The sequence below is a fragment of the Astyanax mexicanus genome, chromosome 8 (genome assembly GCF_023375975.1).
Source record: "Astyanax mexicanus isolate ESR-SI-001 chromosome 8, AstMex3_surface, whole genome shotgun sequence".
Lineage (NCBI taxonomy): Eukaryota > Metazoa > Chordata > Actinopteri > Characiformes > Acestrorhamphidae > Astyanax > Astyanax mexicanus.
This window is the reverse complement of record NC_064415.1, coordinates 58,642,798-58,665,725: the sequence shown is the minus strand read 5'-3', so window position 1 is coordinate 58,665,725 and position 22,928 is coordinate 58,642,798. Positions and strand designations below refer to the sequence as shown.

The window sequence follows — 22,928 nt, the reverse complement described above, 5'->3', positions numbered from 1 at the left end:
AATCTCTGAGATTCAACTTTTTGTATCCTTCCCCTGAACAACTATGTTGGACAATCTTTGTTTTTAGATCATTTGAGAGTTGTTTTGATGAGCCCATGATGCCACTCTTCAGAGGAGATTCAAATAGCAGAACAACTTGCAATTGGCCACCTTAAATACCTTTTCTCATGATTGGATACACCTGGCTATGAAGTTCAAAGCTCAGTGAGGTTACCAAACCAATTTTGTGCTTCAGTAAGTCAGTAAAAAGTAGTTAGGAGTATTCAAATCAATAAAATGATGAAGGGTGCCCATACTTTTGCACCGGTCAAATTTTGGTTTAATGCATATTGCACATTTTCTGTTAGTACAATAAACCTCATTTCAATCCTGAAATATTACTGTGTCCATCAGTTATTAGATATATCAAACTGAAATGGCTCTTCAAACACCCAAATATTTACAACTAAAAATGATTAAGATTAATAGGGGTGCCCAAACTTTTTCATATGACTGTAGATACACACACATAAATATATCCATACATACAGAAGGCAAGGATACAAACACTCATACAATGGGCTTTATATACACAAGGAGTTCGAGGATCAGAAATGAGGGGGCGGGGTTACAAACAAGGCACAAGGTGACAACACTGATGGCAAGGGCGGGGCAAGGGCGGAGACAGGACCATGTGCTTGCAGAGCACATGGAGTAGGAAAACAAAACAAGCAGGAAAGAAACTAAAAAATACAAAATATAAAAGGCTAAATGTGTGACAGTTTCTTATTAGTTAATGATTATTGTGATTAATGTAATTTTTTATAGTGAATGATTATTTTCATGTCTTTGTGTGTGTGTGTTTTATTGTGTTGTATTGTTGTGTATCTGCAGGAAAGCAGGTCTGATTCTGTCTCAGCTGAATGATCTGAGCGCTTGGTGTCGGGGACTCCTCCAGGAAGCGAAGATCGGGCTGCGCCGGGCGTCGCTGAGGTACCTGTCCTGCCGCTACACCGACACCAGGGCGTTCGGCCTCAACTGGCTGGACCTGGGTCAGGACTTACGCAAAGCCTGCGAGGAGCAGATGCTGCCCGTCATGTACAACGACTACGGAGAACCTAAAGAACTCTGAAGCTCCAGGAGACCTGAGGAGATCTCACGAGACACGGCGGGAGTCCTGCGCTACATCCTGGTTCTTTACGGCTCCTGTACAAAACTCACCTGGAACTGTCATCTACTGCTACTGAACATCCTGCATCCGTTCTGATCCTTCCTCCTGAATCAGTTCAATTTATACGTTTAATAAAGGTTTAATAAAGGTTTAATAAAGGTTGATTAACATCTACAACAGACCTGAGCTCAAACCTCGACCTTATAAAGAGTCTTCTGGAGCTGCGAGGCTGAAATTTACTGTAGTGAAGAGAGAAATCCGGAGAAATAAGAAACTCATCATCATTATCATCCTCCCAGCTAACAATATTCGCTTAGTAGAACGTTTTCTCAACGTTACAGTTAACGTTTTAATCTGTCAGGTTTACTGAATGCTCTTAGAACGTTTTTATTTACTATTTTCAGACGTTTTGGTATGGTCGCCTCAACGTTTGAATTATTAGTTTTGGGAACTTCATGTGAGAAACGTTCGAATAACGTTGTGATGCAAACCATTATGAAATCACATGTTTTCAGAATGTTCTGAGAACATGATAATGGTTTGCATCACAACGTTATTGAAATATTTCCCAGCTATTTGGTTAGTCGAACATATTCTGAACCTTACAGTTAACGTTTTAATCTGTCAGGTTTATTGGATGTTCTTAGAATGTTTTTATTTAACATTTAACATATTTTTAAACGTTCTGGTAATTTCGCCTTTAACGTTTTAATTTTAAGTTTTGGGAATGGTACTTATAACATTTCACTAATGTTAGTGTTCTTCTAGCTCACAATGTTATTAGAATGTTTCCCAGCTAAATATATGTGGTTAGTAGAATGTTAAAATCAAAGGTTAGAACTAGAACATTAACTGTTTAATCTGTCAAATTTACTGGATTCTCTTTGAAAGTTTTTATTAAACATTTTTAAATGTTCTGGTAACATTGCCTCAACATCGCTAAACGTTATTTTAACGTTCTCTGTTAGCTGGGATGGCAGTTCTACATTCAAACCTTCTTTTTTTTACGAAACTGTTCATACGGTTGTAAACAGACAGGTAACCGGAATCTAACTACTAATATTTTAAACTAAACGTCTCGTTTTTCTTTCTTCTGCTATTTTAAATGTTACATAAAAAAAGATTCATTTTTCTGATTTTCTCATAATTGCTAATCCTTGCTGTGCATATTGATTGATTGATTGATTGATTGATTGATTGATTGATTGACTGATTGCAGTGGCAGCTTTGTATAGTCTGTGCTCTGTAAATAAAGCTCAACTGACTACATGAATAAATAATTTACTAAATGAATGAAGAAATGAATGAGAAACTAATAGATGTTGCAACAATAAAGCTGTAGACTGAAAACAATTGGGTTTGACATTAAAATATATGAAATGTGAGATAAAAGATCAACATTTCAGCTTTTATTTCCCACCCATTTTTCTTTTGAACAAAAGTACTCCTTTCTGCAGGTGTTGCTGATGTCACTGAAAGTGGTTTTAGTTTTTTTTTTTTTTACAGTGTTTGGTTTGTGATCATCCATCTTCCTCTTGATTATATTCCAGAGGTTTTTAATTTGGTAAAATCAAAGAAACTCATCATTTTAAGTGCTCTCTTATTTCTTTTACAGAGCTGTATATAAATATATAATAGCAGAGCTAGGCCTGGGTGGGATTACAGGTTAAAGAGATGATTAAAGCTGCAGAACTTTTTTTTATTTGCTAAAATGCCAGAATAACATGATTTACGTGGTTTACGATACAGTCTGAAACTCTGATGTGATGATTTTGGCAGGTAGTTTGTCACGGCGGCTGGCAGCTCTTTTATATCTTGTTAGCATTGTTAGCATTGTTAGCCTTGTAGTGCCAGTGCCGAGCTCCAGAAACGTCCTGCTTGATGAGTGGTGTTCGGGGTAAAGTGGAACTAAAGGAGTTTGATTGGGGGTTTTAAAGGGGAGGAAGGTGATTTTTTTGGACTTTTTGATTTGTTTTGCCAGTTTTATTGGCCGCCGTACAGGAAGCGGATGTGTGTACAGCTAGTTAAAGGCCTTTCATTTTCCAGAGCTGCATTTGTAGGTATTGTGGTGTGTTTCCGCCGATAGAGAACACGCCGGCTTATCTAGGTAGAAAGCCTGACTTACTGACTTACTGACTTCTTTTTTTACAGGAACTGAATCTGTATCTAATCGATGTGATAAACAGTCTGTCTGTCTGTAGTGTGTATAGAATTAATCCAAATGGAAAAAAATCTAAAACTTGTGTATCGAGGGACGAACAGCGAATGTAATGGATGATAAACGGACTGATTTATTCTGTATGTTGTGCTGAAACTGAACTAATGGCTGATGTATTTGAAACTGTACAGGTCTTTTTAAGTCGTGTTGGAAAGAAACTCGAACTGTTTACAGTAAAACTCTTGTCTTGTTAATGTTTCTAATTATTTATTATTCCAAGTAAAAATGCCCCGAAATCTGTTCCAGTATCAGTGATTGGAGTAAACTGAGAGAGATACCTCATGAACCACTGCGTTACTAATGTGTTACTAGTAAACATGATCTCAGACTTTCACTAAAAAAAAAATAAAATTTAACCAAATCTTCATTACAAGCAAATTTCCAAAGTTATAGAATTATATTCAGGTGAGTGTTGCAGAGTAACAGCGCTCACCGCCGTCTGAACCAACCATAAACCCCAATTTTTAAAGTGTAAAACGTAAAAAAAAAATATATATATATATATATATATATATGTATCTTATTTTTTGCTTCAGTCTTAAGAAGCCATTTTTCTATGGTTGAGTTATAGATGATTCTATATAGAACATTAACTTTTAACCTGAAGCCCTGAAAGAACTAAACTGTTTAAGAGTGTAGAATAAAAGTGATGGTTTATGTGTAAACTTCACACTATGGAGACACGGATTTCATTTTCCAGCAGGACTTGGCTGGACACTGCCCACACTGCCAAACAAAAGTACCAACTGGTCCTAATATTTAATAATAGATAAATATGATATTAATGTTATTAATAAGGGGGGCGATACATAGTGCAAAAACCTTTTTGCGAAACAAAGAAAAGCTTTTTAATGTATATAATGTATAAACGCCCTAATTCCTTGATGACTGACAGAAGCTAGATTTTTTTTATATCATTTAAATGAAATTATGAATTGTGAATTTTGCCATCACACCAATGGACTAGTACATCTCTTACATACTTTTAATATTGTTAAAAAGATTTTCATTTTCCAGCAGGACACCCTGCCAAATATTCTAATTTTCTGAGACACTGATTTTATAGCGTTTTCATTGGCAATCAACAATTAAAATATATCAGAAGCTAGATTTTCTATATCATTTAAATGAAATTATGAATTGAAAATTCTTGCCAACACACAAATATATATCATTGAAAAGATTTTCATTTTCCAGCAGGACTTGGCACACTGCCCACACTGCATAAATATTCTAATTTTCTGAGACAGTAATTTCTGTGTGTAATAATCTATATAATATATGAGTTTTTACATGTTTGTGAAACTAAATTACTGAAATAAACTAACTTTTCAATGATATAAAGCATTTTTTAAATGTTTTAAATGTAGTTAAACATCTCAAAGGTTAAAAAAGTAAAAGCACACAATTCAACATTGATTAAACCATAAAAAAACATGATGATTTAATGAAACTCAATGATGATTTAAAATAACAGAAAAAATGGTATAAATTCCTTGTTTCGTGTTTTTTTCTTGTGTTCACTTTATTGATAATATATCAGTAAAACCACACACTGAGGGACACAACAGTAGAGAGTTATAGCAGACTGTATATTTCAGGTGTATGTATTTGCGTATCTGTATTGGTATTCATGCATATATTGTGATATATACACTGATATATAGGCCTGTGCTGCTGAAGACGTTATTGATTATTAACAGAGGAGGATATGTGGAGCTAATCTAAACTACAGGATCAGTCAGAACAGCATTTTTATAAAACTATATATAAATATATGAAAGATTTATTGTCCGTTTTCTTGGTTCCTATGTTTTTAATATAAATGATTTTAAGATATATTGATCAAATATGTCATATCTACACGTATCTACTGCTATGTTAGAACTTCTCAAAATATATTAGTGGATATTTTATAGATTATAGATTGGAAGGAGGTGTGGAGCTGCTGCTGCTGCTGCTGTTTTGGGTTCTGCAGATTCTTCTTCTTCTTCTTTTCTGAGATGTTTCTCCAGGAGGCAGTGCTGAAGTTTGTCGTCTCACGGAGCTCCGGGTTCTAGACGCTCGGCTCGGTTCTTGTTCTCCTCGGCCTCGGGGTCTCGACAGGTACACTCGTCATTATCACAGTCCACCCCGAACTGGATCACCTGCCCAACAAACCACACAAGATTAGACCCAACACGTTCCAAAATATATAAAAAATATATTAAAATATATAAAATGTATAAAAATATATAAAAAATATATTAAAATATATAAAATGTAATATATATATATATATATATATATATATATATATATATATATATATATATATATATCGGCATTCAAAAAAAATTACAATATGTGGAGGCAAAAAATAGATATTTATATTTTTGTATATTGCTAATCAGAAAAAAATATTGAGACATATATCATATATCAATTAAGATATATATCATAAATTCTCATTGAGAATAATTCTAAAGTTATATTGATATTGTATATCAACATTTACAAAAAATATATAGAGATATATATAATGTATATCTGCATTGAGAAAAAAAATATATATATAGTATAGCATTTAATAGCTATATATTGTATATTACCACTTGGAATTTTTTTTTTGAATGGAAATATATGATATACATATTGATATTTTTTCTAAAAATACATATATATATATCGCTATTCAAAAATATATATATATATTGAGATATTAGTTTTGATGCATATCGGCCAGCTGTACGTTCAGTAATGGATTTTAAATGTGTGTGTGTGTGTGTGTGTTTCTCATCAGGGTTTATTGGATTAAATCAGTGTTTATTGTGTTTATGTTCACCTGTGAGCGGATCACACCTCCGTCTCATAAACTCTCTCAGGAAGAGTCATTTATTTACCCGGACGCTCGTTACCCTGAGAGCACCGCCCGCAGAGCACGGCAACCACCCAGCTGACTCACGCCGCCGACACGCCGGTGTTCTGTCTGGTTGTGCTACCCGTCAATACGTGCTTCCTGAAGCCACTGCGCATACTATGACCTACACTGTTTATTTATTTATCATGTTTTTTTATATATATTTAAAAAAATCTATAAAAAAAATAGAACTCACTGTCATTGCAGAAAAAAGTGTAGTGTAGAAACTAATAATAAAAATAAAAAAATACTATAATTATTATTTTAAAAAACTCCAAAAGCAGTTTGTAATAATCTCTCTTTGCCATAAATTTACCATGATACACTGAATTATGCTTTTCAAATAAACTACCCTACTAACCCACATCTACTGAGACTCCTACTGGGAACATGCTGTCATACGGTGCTTATTTTGTATTTTTACAGTTAAATATATACCACTATATAGGGTAGCACGTTCTGACAAGGTAGCACAATTTGACAGAACACCGGCACACAGCAAGAGCTCAACACTTGATTATTATTAACCAGGTGAGAAATACAAACCTGTATAAGTTTAATTTACTCAAAATTATCATCTCAATATTTTTTCTGACTGGTGATATATGATATACATCTCAATTTTTTTTAGCTTCTTTAATATATTTACATTCTACTAAAATACATGAATTTACAATCAGCATATATGCAGCTGAAACACTAGAGAACAGAGTGCAAAATCCCAAATTATATTATCAACATTAACATTTTAATATCTTAACATTATAGTGCTTTGTGTTCTGAGGTAGGAAAAATATAGTGTTACCTTTTTTCCTTACATTAATTTTACTTTTATATTTTAAGTAGTTGTTTTACTTTTAGACTTTTACTGAAAGAGTAAAAAGCTTGAGTTGATTCTTCAGTTTCTCTGGTTTATTTCCTCCACTTTGACCCGTATTTTAAAGTTATTGTTGAGTAGTTTGATGGTTGAATTTTACCTTTCTGGTGGAGAGAGTGGAGGGGCAGCAGTCTCCTCCGTCGTACTGACAGTAAGCTCTGTTATTGATGGTGTCGCACCAGCCATCCCCACCAAACGGCTGAAAGAAAACATTAAAATTAAATAAAAAAAACTCTTTAAAACACCAAAAATCACCAACAAGATCAATTTATTCAAGATTCAATTATTATTGTCATGCTCCTGCCAAAGGCAACAGTTTTTACATTTCCCACAGAATTCACCCCAAATTTAATAACCAAATCAAGATAACTAAATTGGAAAATCAAATTTGGCATTTACCAAAAAAACCCAAAGCTCTAATCAGATTTTATACATGAACACGTCTTTATTATGAGAATCCAAACAGCATCTCAATACAGACAAATAGACCAATATTAAAATATTTATATGGAAATAAAAACCGTTTTAGACATTTAGATTTTAGCTTAGGAAAGGAAAATATAGTTTTGACACCTATAGGAAGCCGCCAAGAGGACACCGCCTACAGGACAGTGCCTACAGGACACCACCCACAAGAACCTGCACACAGGACATCGCCTACAGGATGCCGCCCACAGGACAGTGCCTACAGTATGCCACCCACAGGACAGTGCCTACTGAATGTCTCCGACAGGATGCTGCACACAAGACGTTGCCCACAGGATGCCACACACATTATGCCGTCCACAGGACATTGCCTACAGGACGCCTGCCCACAGGATGCTACACACAGGATGTTGCCAACAGGACAGTGACTACTGAATGCGTCCCACAGGACGCTGCACACAGGACAATGCCTATAGGATGCCACCCACAGCATGCCGTCCACAGGACATTGCCTACAGGGTGCCTGCCCACAGGATGCTACACACAGGATGTTGCCAACAGGACAGTGACTACTGAATGCCTCCCACAGGATGCTGCCCACAGAATGACGCCTACAGGACGCCTCCCACAGTTTAGAGTCTACAGGACACTGTTGGTGTTGACACTGCTAATCAGCAGGTGGTCATAATGTTGTGTTTAATGGTTTTACTCTGCAGTGCAGTATTTTATATCAGGTATTTAACTTCCTAATCCCGCACTGTAATATCCTGGAGCTTTACTCCACCTGAGAACCTCCAGGAGAGCGGCGGCTGTATTTAGACGTTTAGACGTTTAGACGTTTTGCAATGCTTTCGGGAGTTGAGTCCAGCTCTCTGGAATGGAGCACAATTATCAAATTTGAGTTACATAAAAACCTCAAATGCGTCATAATGACAGCCTTTAACTTTCTCAACTTAACCTTCGGGCTCCGGTGCCAAAAATAAGAAAACAACCGCAGCCTGCCAACGATACTTCTGGCCTTCCTGCAGCCGAGTCGTTTCAAAGAGTCTGGGTCCTACCTGAACCCGCGGCCGACATTTCTGCACAACTTCTCTCCCGCTGAAGCTAAACTAACACACAGAACAGTTTTACCCCGCGCTGTCCTGAACTCCAGCTCATAAACAACACACACATACATATATAAATATATGTATATTATTGCATTTTTCTGTTTTAAACTGTCCTGTTTACTCAGAAAGAGAAAATGAAGCTGAATATTAAATTATAAACACAGAGCAGAATTTTAGCTTTCTATTTACATTTACTGCAAAAAAATCCACTAAATCTAAAAGCTAGAAATAAAAATCATTTAAAAGCAGGCATTACTGTGCATCTCTTAGTATATATTTACAATATATTACTTCTTTAACCGTGAACAGCCTCAGGACCCTCCATAATCCCATTACAGTCTGTAAACATGAGTCATACAGTAATCAGATTTCTGCTTCACAACCAGACAATAAACACAATAAGACACGACGTAAACTCCAAACATCACACACTGAGACATCCCAGAATACTCCAGTTAAGAGTATACAGTATATCCCAGAATAGTCCAGTTAGAAGTATATATCCCAGAATACTCCAGTTAAGAGTATATATACATGCACTGACATTTCCCAGAATACTTCGGTTAAGAGTATATACACACACTGAGACATCACAAAATACTCTGGTTAAGAGTATATATCCCACAATACTTCGGTTAAGAGTATATACACACACTGAGACATCATAAAATACTCTGGTTAAGAGTATATATCCCACAATACTTCGGTTAAGAGTATATACACACACTGAGACATCACAAAATACTCTGGTTAAGAGTATATATCCCACAATACTTCGGTTAAGAGTATATATACACACTGAGACATCACAAAATACTCTGGTTAAGAGTATATATCCCACAATACTTCGGTTAAGAGTATATATACACACTGAGACATCATAAAATACTCTGGTTAAGAGTATATATCCCACAATACTTCGGTTAAGAGTATATACACACACTGAGACATCACAAAATACTCTGGTTAAGAGTATATATCCCACAATACTTCGGTTAAGAGTATATATACACACTGAGACATCACAAAATACTCTGGTTAAGAGTATATATCCCACAATACTTCGGTTAAGAGAATATACATGCACAGATTCAACTGATTACTGAGATAAAATACAGTTTTTAACAGATTTATTAGTCAGATTTAAACACTATATTCTGATCTAAAAAATCAGAGTATGTTGTTTATATGGATAATCTACTGGAATAATAATCTGATAACTGCAGTAATTGGATTATATATATATATATATATATATATATATATATATATATATATATATATATATATATATATATATATATATATATAGAAAAACACAGAAATTGAACAACTGAAAGCAGCAGAAGCCCTATTTTTGATTTTGTCAGATTATTGTTATTATTTTTATTATTATCTCTGTGAGTTTATTCAGTTTTAATGCTGTATCATTACTGTAATTTCTGGCGGCTGCTATAAACACATAAATACTCTGTACAGACAGGAATCAGTGCAGTGACCCAGTGGCTGATCTGAAGTAGCAGATTAGCAGTAAATGAGGAGGAGGATGAATGAATGGGGGTTTATGTGCTGAATAAAATATAATGTAATATAATAATAGAATATAAAATAAGATCATAAAAGTTCTCCACATCTGCACAGATCTGCCAATTCAGCCGCTCACGCCATCCCAGCGCTCAGCGCTCAGCTCTCAGCTCTCCAGCTCGAGGTATCAGTTCCTATAATTATTACCTGCCAAGAGCTTATCAACAGGCTGGACTCTGACGCTGTTTCTCCCCGGCTCTCGCTGCCTGACACATTCTCAACAATTTCAACATTTTCAGCTCCTCGCTTTACAGCAGGTTCTCAGCGGGGGAGCGCTGCCCCCCGTTTGATGCGTCATCCCCCTCCGGTTCAGCGTCTGAAAAATGTTCCTGCTCGGGTTTTCCAGGAGAGGCGGGGGGTACGGACCACACGGAGAGATCTGGACCGATTCCTGAAGTCAGAAATACTCCCCTGCTTTTGATTGATGCAACTTCTGCATATGAAGCTAAAAAAATATCATAAAAAATAGCATAACAGAGCGATGGTGGCCATTATTGTGGTGGACTTTTTATCTGAGATGTTGTTCTGAAAATGCATTAAAAATGCAATTGCACTGAAGGTTTATGTGGCTCAACAATTGTTTTTATTTATTTTTATACTTTATTTTACGTTTCTTTAGATCTGAGTGCGATTCACAAGATGTCCACATTGATTTATTGGTACCACTTTAAAATAAAATAAGATTACCTTTATAAAGGGTTTATAAATGGTTTACAACTAGTTTATTAATGGGTACTAATTAGGTTGTAAATGCCTTAAGAATCATCATTAATAATCAGTTATAACACATACTTAGAAAGGGCAACAATATAGACGGCTGTGTGATATAGTTCACTACTTGGCAAACAACAGGTCATTGTTGCCCTTTCTACGTATGTGTTATAACTGATTATTAAAGATTTTTAAGGCATTTACAACCTAATTAGTAACCATTAATAAACTTATTGTAAACTATTTATAAACCCTTTATAAAGGTAGTCTTATTTTAAAGTGGTTCCGATTTAAAAAACACACAGGAGCTCCACTGACTGATTAAACCCCCAACAACAGTCACCAGTCAGACATTCATCGCTATCTTGGCAACTTTTGCATCAACAATAAACAGAATATTAAATAAAATACTGTTCCCGTAAAAAATGAGCTGCTGGAGCTCCTTCACAGCGTCAACCAGCAGCTCAGTTTCCTCTGCTGAGAAGAGTTTGTTGAACACGTCCAGGTAGCTGCACCGTTACAATAGCAATCCACCAAAGTCAGAGCTCACCTGATCTACTCTTAAAGGGAATGATGAGTTCTTAAAGAGACACTCTAATTGGTTTATTTTATATATTGCAAGACCACGCCTGAAGCATGACTGTACTCTCTCTCTCTCTCTCTCTCGCTCTCTCGGACTCCGGCTGCTGATGCAGAACATAGCATTATTATTGTGACAGGTCTAGTAATAAATGCTGTAATGAGAGTCTTTCTGTGACAGACACTGTAAATATTGTAGTATAGTATATTAATATATCAGAAATGCGTTTAAATATAACAGAGATCAAAACCTGATGACCAGAACCCTCCTGCATGGCCTAAACTGACCCCTACATATCAATGGTCTATTACAAAAGCAACATCTGGATAAGCTCTGGTACAATGCATTCACAACACGTGCTGCCCTGCTATAATTTATGATGTTATCATGCAGGATCCAGTTAAAAGCAGTGGTTTTGTTCAGGAACATGCAGGGCAGAGCGGGCTGGCAGGTAGACGGAATAGTTTTAATATTGCAGGTAAAAGAGCGTCTCTGCTTAGATCAGAACTGCGTTACATGAAATACAATAAATACTTAATAATTAAGTCTGCTTTAGCCTGAGCAGCATTTGTTCTTCTTATTAATAAAATTCTAAATAAATGCTGAAAACACTTTCTTTATCATGATTATAACACTATGCCACTGCTTTATAATATGTTCATAAGGCATTATACACATGGCTATAAATATTTTTTATAATATATTACATAGCTGTGTTAAAATACAGCTGATTTTACCAAATTAAAAATCTCTGGAATATAATCAAGAGGAAGATGGATGATCACAAACCATCAAACCACCAAACTGAACTGCTTGAATTTTTGCACCAGGAGTAAAGCAGCATAAAGTTATCCAAAAGCAGTGTGTAAGACTGGTGGAGGAGGAGAACATGATGCCAAGATGAAAAAAAAAAACTGTGATTAAAAACCAACCAGGGTTATTTCCCCAACGTCGATTCCCCAACGTTTCCCCCTTTGTTTCCCCATCATTTCCACAACATTTCCCCCATTTTTCCCCCACGTTCCCCCTCAGTCTCTCCTCAGAAACCATCAGCCACCACTCGCTCTGCTGCTGGATATTCTCTTCAAGCCTGGCAAAACCAGCAGGTGCAGGAATTCCAGTTATGCCCCGACCGTCTGTTTACTGGTATTTATCCTGATTCTCTTCATGGAAGAAAGGAATCATAAAGATGTTACTGGAACAAAGAGAGCGGTGGAAAACACTCAATGAACCCCATCGCTTTCACAGATAAAACACATTCTAACCTTTTAATCCAAATTACAAAGCAGTAGAGCTTAAATCAGCCCAAAGTATCCAGCCCGACTCAACCTGACTCGCCCCATAAACCGTCATTTAGAGCCTGAGCCCGATTTAAACCCCTCATCTTTTTTTTAAGTAAGTTTAGTGTGATAAAACTGAGCTTTTAAAATACATAATTTTTGGGTTGTTTGAATGAGCGAAATCTGTTCAGAATGATGATAATTAACATTGCAACACTGAAGAAGCACAGCCCTGTTATTATTATTATTATTATTTAATAAAAAGGTTTTTTAAGAACAGATTTCCGAAAGATTAAAAGATTAAAATTCAACGACAAGAATGATATCTGAATGACTTCCCTCTAATCTAATTTTATCTTAAATTATTTTATATATATATATACATTGTTTGCTTGTTTTTATCATTTAAATTTAAGTTTCAATCCCTTTAACTCTATGTAACCTCGGCTACATTATAATTGAGGGCTACCCTTAATGTATTTACTGAGTGAAAATAAAGGTTGATTGATTGATTGATTGATTGATATAATTTAACATGGTTTAAGAATAATAAAATATATATATATATATATATATATATATATATAGAGCTTATAGTTTAAGTGCAAAAACATACACAAAAACAGCATAGCAATATACTTTGCTATATTGTGATTATCACGCCATAGCTTTATATAAAATAAAAATAGCATTAAAAACAGACGCCTACGTCACAGACACTTTCCTTTTCGTTTCTTTTTTCATTTCTTTTCCCGGGTAAGTGGTGTGCTAGTCTCATCTCTGCATTAAAGACGTTTGCACTTTTGTAGTGACTGATTTAATGTGGCCACCAGTTCCAGCACTTCCTTTAAATTCCCCCCGTCCAATCGAGCCGCGTCCGCGCCGATCAGATCATAGGTTTAGCTTGGCTCGGGGGCGGCGGGCCTGTCAGCAGCCGGCGGTGAGTTAGTGCTCTGGATGAGCGTGAGCAGGATTCCATGAGTTGTGGGTTGAAAGGGGAGGAAGTGAGGGCTGTATTGTATGTTTTATGCTCATATATAAACCACATTTCGTTGCAGGAGTGCAGCTCTTTTAGTAGAGCGTTCGCTCGCTGATAGAGCGGCCGGCGGCGTGGTGGAGGAGGCTGGATGCTGGAGTCGCATCATCTCATCATCGCTTCGTACCGCCGACTGTTTCTTTTGGCTGAGAACAATGTTAAAAACATCTCAGCTATTAGATGATGTGGGAACTCCTTTGGATGAAGGACATTCTTCATTTTCTGCACACGCAATCTGCATCATAATGCAGAGCAGCTAAATCCGACCTAACGCCTAACGATTTTTAAGAGAATTCGCAGACCAATCACCAGAGCCGGAAAAAAACACAAGAGTCTTTATAGAGTCGAGTTGCGGTGGAATTGTTGTAAAAACAGACAATTTAACCAATTTTAGATAAAGTTCCCAAAACGAATTTCTTTAAATCCACAGTACTTGAAATAAGCAGTTGAGTAAAGTCATAAGATTGCTGTGTAAAAAATATAAAAATTCTTCAAAAATTCTCCAAAAATTCTCTAAAATTTCTCCAAAAATTCTCCAAAACTTTTTTCAAAGATTCTCCAAATATTGTCCAACTTTTCTCCCAAAAACAATCTAAAAGAATTATCCAAAACGTCTTTAAAAAAAATCCCTAAAAAAATCTCCAAAAATGATTAAAAAAAGAAATTAAATTCTTCCAAACTTCTTTAAAACTTCTTCCAATTTTTTTTTTAATTTTCTTAATAATGTTAATTAATCAATTGTTCTTTAATGACTAATTAAGAAAATTAGTTTATGCCTTTTGTTTTGCATTTCGAGCAGTGCAAGGTGTACTTTTCCTGTCATTACGATAGCAAAGACACACTATCAGACCATAAATCAAGCTGCGTGATGCGGGGTTGACGGGTTGCCTATAGATCACTAAAATAGAGCCCTAAGTTTTTTATTTTTAACCCAAAACAATCTAACAAAAGAGTCGAACTTTTAACAAACTTGTCCTGTTTTTACTCCTGATGGAGCTGATTTTGGCTGATCTGATGGCTGTTTTTAATGTAATGTAATTGAATGTAATTATACTCATGCTTTATAATGGGTTGTGTAAGTCATTATTATAAATATGGCCACACAGATGCATGGAGTGTACAGTGGAGTGTTTTCTCTGCTCACAGAAAAATGAAGAATGACCCCACCGTTGGCTCGCTGAGCTAAAAACAATCAACAATAGCCTTATCGCTGTCTGAGTGGGGGACCACCTTCTCACCGGGCTGGTAGAACTCTTTCAGAGCCCTCATTCCTTCAACCTGACGCTCAGCAGATACGGAAACGGCCATCATTCACCACGTTCTTCATCACACACTCCACAAACCAGAGCAGCACACGCAACATCACATCACAACTTCACTTCTAACACAGAAAATAACACAACTCTACTGAAAAACTACAGCAAAATAAAGGAAAGAGGGAGGGATAGAGTGCATTTACTTACAGTGAGTTTGTGAATAATTTGATTAACAATCATGTTTTACACACATCCATTTACACCCAGCCAATCACACACAGCATACTCTCAACCGGAAACCACCGTCCACCTGGAGGAATGCAACCAGCACTGTGGAGCTGATCCAGACACATAATTTAAATGGATATTTTATACATAAAGTGCCTTTTAATGTAAAAAAAAAAAATCTAAAAACCTTCTAATTATTTCTTATTTTCTCCAAAAGAGAAAAACAGTTGATATATGGTTAAAAATAATAGCAAAAATAAAGGAAAGACGGAAAGATTACTCTGTAACCCATATGTTAAATTTTCTAACAACAGGAAGTTAAAATCAGATATGAATGGTTCTCTATACGTCTATAAATTATGGGATGCTCACCTCACAGGACTGTATGCAGTGGATCTGCTCCGGGTTTGGATGCCACTTCATTGTTCCTGTACACACAACACTCTACACACACACACACATACAGAGAGAGAGAAAAACGTTCTTAAAACGTTTAGTAAAGTTGTTTTATATTATTATTTATTTATTAATTTGAATGAATGAATTTTACACCTATGTAGCGCCTTTCTGGAAAACCCAAGGATGCTTTGCAATCACGTTTTACACACAACCATTTACTCCCAGCCAATCACACACAGCGTACTCTCAACCGGAAACCACCGTCCAACAGGAGGACTTATCCAACACTGAGGGTCAATCCATATCTGGGCATCTATCTATCTCTCTCTCTCTCTCTCTCCATAAACACTGATCTATCTGTTAAACTTGGTGGTGGTAGTATCATGTTCTGAGCTGTGTTGGAAATGTACGGAATAATAAAGGAGAACTATCTATCTATCTATCTGTCTGTCTGTCTGTCTGTCTGTCTGTCTGTCTTGCGAAGTGATTCAAATATAAAGAGAATGCAATTTGTGCTGCAATATAAATATTATATATACAGATATATATAGCATCAGCACATACTCACTGCATATACACACTGTTAGTTCAATCAGATCTAATCTGATTTGTTAATAAAACGCTTTTTACAACTGATGTCGCAGACAGAGCTTTACTGGTAGAAACGTAGAAATAAAACCGAAAATCAGACAAAAACACTGAACACACTGAACACACTGCAGTATTAGAGGAATAAAGCTGGATAATAAACAGGAAACGATGTGTTTCAGGGTTTCAGCTCCCTCTCTCTCTCTCTCTCTCCTCACTCTCTCTCCTCTCTCTTCAGATCGACGTTTTCATTGATTTGATGTGAAACTGCTATTCGGTTCCACATGTGGAAATCCGATTGGCTCCTCCGGCGGTTTCACCACTGAATTCGTGGAAATCAGGGCTTTATCTTCACTTCATCTCCTTTTACCCTGACCTTTCCTCCATCTCCCTTACCCAATCTGCACTCCGCAGCGCGCCGACCCTGTTCCTGGAAAGCCTGATGTACGTAAGAGAAGTGAAGCGTGATTATAAACACCGAGGAGAAATAAACCCGACACCTGAGGGGAAACTGGGCTTCCACGGGTTCTCGCTGTGCGGCGTTATACTTTCTATTGTATAAACATCTTTCTCGAAATTGTCATCAGAACAAATGAGTTTAATAGAAGACGGCAACGGAGTAACCATTCCAGAGTGAGGATTTGGGTAATTCTCCGACCGGTAGATCTCATGCCACGGAGCAGGAGCTTCTCATTGGGGAAAATACACTTTAATCCTGTAACATCCTGTTGATCTGAAGAGAATTTAAGGAGCATTATTTCTGAGGCTCATGCTTGATTGCATGAGATTGAGAACATTTATATTCAGTTTCAGTTTCAGTGTTGTTATGCAGGAAAATCAAAGTATTTATATTTACGTCATTAATCTGATGCTCTTATTCAGAGCGATTTACAGGGTTATTTCTATTAAAGAGGTGAGCTAATGTAGTGTTGGGAGTCTAGCCCAAGGACCCATAGACTCTTATTGGTGTAGCGCAATATTCAGTCACCCAGACCAGGAATTGAACCCTAATCTCCCACATGATAGGGAAGCTCACTGACAGGTGATGGTGTTATCCACTACACCACACCAACTACTGCGTACTGTGCACACCGATAAACTGTAACAATATGCCAATAACATACTCATAACCTCCTTCTGAAGGACTAGTCTGTAATTATAATTATAATTTGTAATTATAATGTAATTATAATGTAATTATAATGTAATTATAATGTAATTATAACTACAACAAACTACAAAGTGTTAAGAGATTTTATTATTTTAGCCAATCAATTTTTTTTTAAATTAGCCAATTGTATACTATTTACATACAGCTCTGGAAAAATCACTTAAAAATGATGAGTTTCTTTGATTTTACCAAAGCCATCAAACCAAATTGAACTGCTTGAATTTTTGCACCAGGAGTAAAGCAGCATAAAGTTATCCAAAAGTAGTGTGTAAGACTGGTGGAGGAGAACATGATGCCAAGATGCATGAAAAAAAACTGTGATTAAAAACCAACCAGGGTTATTCCACCTAATATTGATTATTTCTGAACTCTTAAAACTTTATGAATATGAACTTGTTTTCTTTGCATTATTTGAGGTCTGAAAGCTCTGCATCTTTTTTGTTATTTCAGACATTTCTCATTTTCTGTAAATAAATGCTCTAAATGAGAATATTTTTATTTGTAATTTGGGAGAAATGTTGTCTGTAGTTTATAGAATAAAACAACAATGTTCATTTTACTCAAACATAAACCTATAAATAGAAAAATCAGAGAAACTGATAACCTTACCTCAACTCTGGTGGGCACAACCCAGTGTTTGAGAGTATCGGCTGTAGAGTTCTCAGCCAACACCACAGGGTCACTCAGGGCCACAATGCATGTTGGGTAGCAGACCGCACCTACCATCACACAAAAACAAGCTTTTCTCAAGCCATCATTTGCATCTGCTGAATATATTCATGTAAACACATGTAAAAAAATCTGGCCCCGCCCCTAAACCCATACATCATTCTATTTTTTAGAATGTCTTTTTCATCAGTGGGTTTAGTAACACTTTTTAAGGTGTGTTTATATCCTCACCTACACCAAGTCCGTTATCACAGGTGTACTCCACAAAGTTCAGCACCTGAGGAGCCGGACACGCCCCCTTTATCCTCTCACACATAGAGAAATCCTCAGTCCACCTGCCGTCCTGAGTGCAGCGAATCGAATACTACAGAAATCACAAAATACAAAAATCTATTAATAATATATCACTGATAGATCAATAATATATCACTGATAGATCTCTGATAGAGAACTAATAGATCTCTAATAGATCTCTGATATATCACTTATAGAGCTTTAATAGATCACAAATATTACTAATAGATATTTGATATACTTCTGATAGATCTCTGATAGATTACTAATAGATAGCTGATAGATCATATTATTATTCTGAATAACATGTATTTATTAATACTCTTTCTACTATAAATAAAACAGTAAAGATAAATAACTGATATGATGTAATAAGTGTATGATAAGTGTGTATATTATATATATATATATATATATATATATATATATATATTTACCCTCTCTGTGGGGTTGGGGCAGTGCAGGGTGCAGACACTGTTAAAGTCCCGCCAGTTGGTACAGGAGTACATGCCCTCAAACACAGCGGGCAGAGACGGGCACGAGACCGGGGTACAGCCCCCCTGCTGCCACCTCCCACCCTCCATACACTCCAACCTCAGTATCCTCCTGATACACACACACACACACACACACACAAATAATACTATAATACTTTATATAAAACTTGAGTAATCAGATATAAAAAATAAATCAGATATAAAAAATAACCCACTTAACATTAAAGATTTAATGTAAGTTTATGTTTTTAACCAAACATCTGCTGAACACTTCCCCAACACAGAGCTCTATAATCACTACTTCTCTTCCAGTTCAGCAACAGAGGAAAAGCCGAGTTCTCCTCCTAAACCATCAAACATCAGCTTTCTAAAAACTGCTAACCGGTGAGAAACACACAGAAGCGAAAACGTTCCCCGTCTTTATTACTGCAGAACTCTTCTCTGAACCGGCCGTAAACACTGCGCTGTACTCGCATAATGGAATGCCTTTCAGAGCAAACATGTCAAAGGTATTAATAAACAACAGCATTTAGAGGCATTTATTAGAGCTGCTGGCGATCGCTTGCAGCATGAACTGCCAATTAAAGCAGCTCAGGAGACGCTGGATATTTTATCACCTGCTTTAATAAAGCCATAAAGCTCGGGCAGGTGGAGGTGTTGGACCTCTTAAATTGGGCTAAGCTGCACTGTCTGACTTCACTCGATAAATCTAATCAAACACATTCCACTAAACATCCGTCAAACACCAAACTAGCTTCAACTAATGCTGCTCACTTCAGCAAATGTTTCAAAACTTCTTCAAACTTCTGTAAACTGTTCTATACTCCTCTAAATATCTTCAACTTTCACCAAACTGCTCCAAACTTTGCCTTTCTTCTTTAAAATTCTCTAAACTTAACCAAACTCCACTGAACTTCTCCAAACCTCTACAAATTTCTTCAAATGTTTCAAACTTCACCAAACTTTACTAAACTTCTCTAAACTTCTCCAAACGTAACCTTAAACTTCTCCAAGCTTTTAAAACTTCACCAAAGTTCCCCCAAATTCTTCATACTTCACCAAATGTCTCCAAACTTTAGCAAACTTATCTTATCTTCCCTTAACTTCACTAAACCTCACCAAACTTCAGCAAACTTCATTAAACGTCTCCAAACATCACCAAACATCACCACACTTCACCACACTTCTCAAAACTTCACCAAACTTTTCCAAACTTTTTCAAACTTCACCAAACTTCCCCTTTCTGCTTCAAAATTCTCGAAACTTAACCAAACCTCAGCAAACAGTAAACTCCTCCAAACTTCTCTAAACTTCTCCAAACTTCTCTAAACTTCTCTAAACTTCTCCAAACTTCTCTAAACTTCTCCAAACTTCTCTAAACTTCTCCAAACTTCCTCAAACTTCCTCAAACTTCTCCAAACTTCTTCAAAGTTCACCAAACTTCTCAAAACTTTACCAAACTTCCCCTTTCTGCTTCAAAATTCTTGAAACTTCTTCAAACTTCCTCAAACTTCTTTAAACTTCCTCAAACTTCTCAAAATTCTTCAAACTTCACCAAACTTTTCAAAACTTCCTCAAACTTCTCCAAACTTCTCTAAACATCAGTAAGTACTTACCTCTTATTTTTTTTACTGAGTGTTCCAGTGACGAAGTAGCCGGGGCTGCACTTGTAGCTGCACACCGTGCCGACGTCATGCCGGCTGCCCTCACACTGCGGCACCAGCAGTTTAGCATTAGGAATCACTGGTGGATCCAGACACTCAATTTTACAGTAAGCTTCAGGAAACGACCACAACCCGTCTTCCAGACACGCCAGGGTATCACTCTCACCTGGAGCATCAAAAAATCAGAGAGAAGAAGAAATAAAATCAATCAATTAATCAATCTTTATTTTTTACTTGGTAACACACTGAGGGTAACCCTCATTTCCAATGCAGCTCAAATTTTAAATCAAATATTTTATCAGGTTAAGCTAAAAAAAGGAACTTTAGGAATAAAACAATAAAAATTAATAGTAAAAGTGTCAGAAAAACAATCAGTAAAAATGTAATTTAAAAATGTAAACCAATAAAATAAATTACTAGAATAATAAAAAAAATAACAAAATGCTTTCCAACCATCTTAATCAGCTAAAACTGGATTTTAACGCTGTTTTCTGACACAGACGTCCAACGCTAAAAACAAAGAACTACATGCTAACCTCTGCTTTATGTTTTGTACATGTCTGAACGTAGCATGAAGCCATATGACGGCTGTATGGTAAAACATATCTCATTAAATTTTGCAAAAAGAAAAAAGTTCTTAAGAAATTTTATTGGTCCATAAAATATAATGAATCTTTTTAAAAGCCGTTTTAAAGCTTTATACGTTTGACAGAATGGCAGCTCAGTTTATAGCTTCAGGCAAACGTCTGCAAACGATCCACAAAACCACACACAGCACAACTTTCAAATCCACAAAGTGTTAAATCCACAGTGTTAAATTCAGCGATAAATCAATAGTGTTAAATCCACAGTTTTTAATCACAGTGTTTAAATCAAAGTGTTAAATCCACAAAGTGTTAAATCCACAGTGTTAAATTCACAAAGTGCTAAATACACAATGTTAAATCCACAGAGTTAAATCAGTGTTAAATCCACTGTGACAAATCAACAGAGAAAAATCCATTGTGTTAAATCACAGCGTCAACCAGCAGCTCAGTTTCCTCTGCTGAGAAGAGTTTGTTGAACACGTCCAGGTAGCTGCACCGTTACAATAGCAATCCACCAAAGTCAGAGCTCACCTGATCTACTCTTAAAGAGAATGATGAGCAAACAAGAGACACTCTGATTGGTTTACTATTTCACATTAAGATAATTAGCACATGCCTTTTGTACTTTTCCCGTCATTACGATAGCAAAGACACACTAACACACCCCTAAATACAGCTATAAATCGCTAAAATAGGGCCTTAGAGTCCAAACTCTCAGAATCACTTTAATCACTTTACTCTGTCCTGACAGCGCTAAATACTGAAAACGTGTCCCACATACCCCAAGACTTTTTAAAAGTTGAAGAAACTTTTAACATCTACTGAGAGCAGACAGACAGTAATGAAGAGTATGAGGTTAAATGTTTGAGTTGCATCACCAGACTAAAAAACGTCTCGCCATCAGGACCTGAGAGCATACTTGCTCAGTGATGCAATGCAGTCCTGCTTCCTGAGAACCCGGTGACCACGGGCTGCTCTGTAACCTGCCGGAGGAGCAGGATAGAGCTCGCTCTCAGAGCGGCTTTAGGCCACAAAAACACTCTGTAAAAATATAAAACTTAAAATTCTTCACCTTAATTTAATTTTTAAATAAGCTGTACAAAAAAAGACTGAATCACACAGTAATGAGATTCTTGTTTCTTGTTAAACGTTGATGATTTGAAGATATTTTATATATACATGTATATGTGAAAAATGAATGATCCACCCTCAGCTTAAATTTGAAAAATGCAAAAACAAAAATGGGAGGGGTAGTTTGGGAGTGGCATTGGGTGATGTATGGGTTTAGAGGTGCGGCAGGAAGTAGAAGCTGATTGGGCTGAGCAGTGTACCTTTGATAGTGGTGAGTCGGAAATGGTTGGACGTCACCAGGAGGGTGGTATTATTGATTATTGATTACTGACTGATTTGCTAGCACAGTTGAACCTGTGGGGGGCGCTGCAGAGTCAGAAATAAAAGTGTTTTTTAAAGGTTAGGGAAGGTTTATAATCATTTCAAGCAGGGATGGTATATTTTATTACTTTAAAGGAACACATTTTAGCTTTTAATGAAAAAATATATAATTTAGGGTTTAGTGTCTCTTTAAGACGTGGAGATCTGTACAGGGTAGAGGGTGAGGGGAGTCCGGCTGAGCGTGTCAGAAGGTTGGGGGCTCTGGGGGCTGATGTGGTGGTTGTGGTGGTTGTGGTGGTCGTGCTGGTTAAGA

General features: G+C 36.4%; 2 protein-coding genes across 6 annotated transcripts in view; one reads left to right on the top strand and one right to left on the bottom strand.

Annotated features, from left to right (window-relative positions):
• The window catches only part of astn1 (astrotactin 1), a 249,095-nt gene extending 245,487 nt beyond the window's left edge, over window positions 1-3,608 (top strand). For all 5 annotated transcript variants that reach the window (XM_022677737.2, XM_022677738.2, XM_022677736.2 and 2 more), the window contains one exon: window positions 874-3,608. In XM_022677737.2, the coding sequence (XP_022533458.2) occupies window positions 874-1,111 (238 nt within the window). In that variant the 3' untranslated portion in view covers window positions 1,112-3,608. The remainder of the gene's footprint in view (window positions 1-873) is intronic.
• Window positions 3,609-4,873: 1,265 nt separating this feature from the next.
• Window positions 4,874-22,928, bottom strand: part of pappa2 (pappalysin 2) — a 56,175-nt gene continuing 38,120 nt past the window's right edge. Inside the window, exons 17-23 of the mRNA XM_049482907.1 lie at window positions 20,589-20,802; window positions 18,913-19,081; window positions 18,413-18,545; window positions 18,122-18,231; window positions 15,727-15,798; window positions 7,245-7,343; window positions 4,874-5,515 (exon numbers count right to left, since the gene is read on the bottom strand). Of these exons, the coding sequence (XP_049338864.1) occupies window positions 5,408-5,515; window positions 7,245-7,343; window positions 15,727-15,798; window positions 18,122-18,231; window positions 18,413-18,545; window positions 18,913-19,081; window positions 20,589-20,802 (905 nt within the window). The 3' untranslated portion in view covers window positions 4,874-5,407. The remainder of the gene's footprint in view (window positions 5,516-7,244; window positions 7,344-15,726; window positions 15,799-18,121; window positions 18,232-18,412; window positions 18,546-18,912; window positions 19,082-20,588; window positions 20,803-22,928) is intronic.